At 47.7% G+C, this 2,237-nt stretch overlaps 1 protein-coding gene across 1 annotated transcript in view; it reads right to left on the bottom strand.

Moving 5' to 3' along the window:
* Txlna (taxilin alpha) overlaps window positions 1-2,237 on the bottom strand; it is a 29,807-nt gene that overhangs the window by 23,771 nt on the left and 3,799 nt on the right. Inside the window, exons 3-4 of the mRNA XM_050152695.1 lie at window positions 798-880; window positions 173-374 (exon numbers count right to left, since the gene is read on the bottom strand). Of these exons, the coding sequence (XP_050008652.1) occupies window positions 173-374; window positions 798-880 (285 nt within the window). The remainder of the gene's footprint in view (window positions 1-172; window positions 375-797; window positions 881-2,237) is intronic.

Here is a 2,237-nt window from a genome sequence, read left to right as displayed (position 1 = left end):
TATTGCTCAATCAGCTTCTTGAGCCTCTCAGCCAGTTCCATATTCTCTTGGCGCAGCTTGGAGTTTCGCTCATTGTGCTGCTCCATCTGCAGCTGAATGTCGTTCAGTGTCACCTGGAAGTGTGAAGTCACCTCTTTGCGTTTCTCCTCCTCCTCACGGGCTCGCTGCACACCTTCTTCCTTGAGGGAGCGGTTGTGTCGCTGCAGCTCCCGGCACAGGCTCTCAAGCTTGCTTCGGGCAAGGACAGCCTTGCTATGCTCACCACGGAGATGGTCCTTCTCCTGGACGAGCTGGCTCTGCTTCTTCTGCAGGAGCTTCATCTGCTTCTGCGAGTTTCGGTGCTCTTCCAGCTGAGAACAGGAGGGTAGGAGTGTCTAGAGCGGGTACCATTACATGGCTCTAGAAATTCCTAAGCTCTAGAGATTCCCACTCCTTCCACTCCAGTCACAACAGCGAAGACAAAAGCATGCTCCTCCCAGGAACATCTCAGACTAACACAGCCTATCTTAGGGAAAGAATAATCATGGAGCAGTGACGGCAGAGCCAGCAGACTTCAGCTTCTGCTCCTGAGTCCACAGACACTGCAGACCATCGTGCCTGCACACCACCAGACTACAACTAATCCACCTCCAGACAACTCAGCCAGAGCTCATCGGCACCTCATTTCTCAGACTTGAACTCATTCAAAACACAGCTCCCCACCACCACCACGACTTATTTGTGGCTATTTCATTGCTGACAGAAAGGCCTTCCAATTCTCCCGACTACACAGTCCTGAACCCCTTCCACAGACCTACGCCTTCCCAGCTCAGCTCTTCTCCCATGATGACATCCAGCTTTGGATAGCACAAATGCAACCCGTATAAATGATTACAATCTTCTAGTAGACACACCAAAAAAGTAAAAAGGTGAAATTTAAGCTGTTTTTGTGAGACAAGCTCATGCCAAGTGACCCACACTGTCCTTGAATTCACTTAAATAGACCATTACTGACCTCAAATCATGATGATTCTCCAGCCTCAGCCTCCCAAGCACATTTTTTACCTTAGTTTTAAAATCTGACCCAGTTTTCACATCTCAGCAGATCTAAGTCAGATTACTGAGAGGGTGTTGTCTTGGGCAGCAAAGGCCTAGACTTGGTCACTCCAGGTCAGGGCCATGACAACTTCCTTAGGTGATCCCTATCTGTGTCTACTAGACTTCAACCTACTAACCTAACCAACCTTTCACTCTATTCCCCTACCTGACTCACCCTCTTCCCTGGCTTAGGTTTAACAGTCTACTGTCTTGGTCCCCTTTAACCTAGGCAAAGCCCCTTCCTGCTTATGTGGCAATAGTACTGAAGCGACCGTACTTGAAGAGTCTCAGTTTAAACTAAGATACAACCTTGGAAGGCTCTCCACAACTGCCCCCACTTTCTCCTGTGATCTATATCCTTATGCAAGACAACCATTTGTCTCCTCTTCATAGTGTTTCCTTAGATATGGCCATGGTTCTCATTTCCCTGGAAACACACAAGAAACCAGGGGACCACCAGTACATGTTTCCCACCCATCGCCCGCCTGTACCTGTCTTCTTCTTTAGAAGACTGTAAACGAAGAGACAGGTACTATAAGCTCCCTCAGTGGTGGAGTCCTCTCCTTGTGGGTTGGGCCTCAGCTCCCTGCTATACTCAGAATGTCACCCCAGTAGCTCAATTACTCTTCCCTTGCAGTATCAATATTTCCCTAGCTAAATCCTTCCAAAATCAATTTTATCCTTTCTATATTTCTTTCCCTTTTTTGGGGGTTTTTAGAGACAGGTCTTTCTATATAACCCAGGCTGTCCTGGAACTCACTAGACCAGGCTGGCCTTGAACTCAAGAGATCTGCCTACCTCTCCCTTCTGAGTGCTGGGATTAAAAGCATACAACACTATACTAGCCCCTGTGCTTCCTACAGTTTTATTTAATGTGTATGTGGGTATTTCGTTTGCATCTATGTCTCTGCTATATACTTGTGTGCCTGGTACCTTAAGAATCCAGAAGAGGGCATCAGATCATCTGGATCCAGAGTTACAGATGGTTGTGAACTCCATGTAGGTGCTTGGAATCAAACCCAGGTCTTCTGGAAAAGCAGCCAGTGTTCTTAACCACTGAACCACCTCTCCAGCCCCGTCTCTATACTTCTCTCTCTCCATACACACACACACACACACACACACACACACACACACACACACACACACACACACACACA

The sequence above is a fragment of the Alexandromys fortis genome, unplaced genomic scaffold (assembly GCF_014885135.2).
Source record: "Alexandromys fortis isolate MF-2015 unplaced genomic scaffold, M_Fortis_MF-2015_v1.1 scaffold_26, whole genome shotgun sequence".
Lineage (NCBI taxonomy): Eukaryota > Metazoa > Chordata > Mammalia > Rodentia > Cricetidae > Alexandromys > Alexandromys fortis.
The sequence above is the reverse complement of the archived record's forward strand: the minus strand, read 5'-3'. Positions and strand labels throughout refer to the sequence as shown.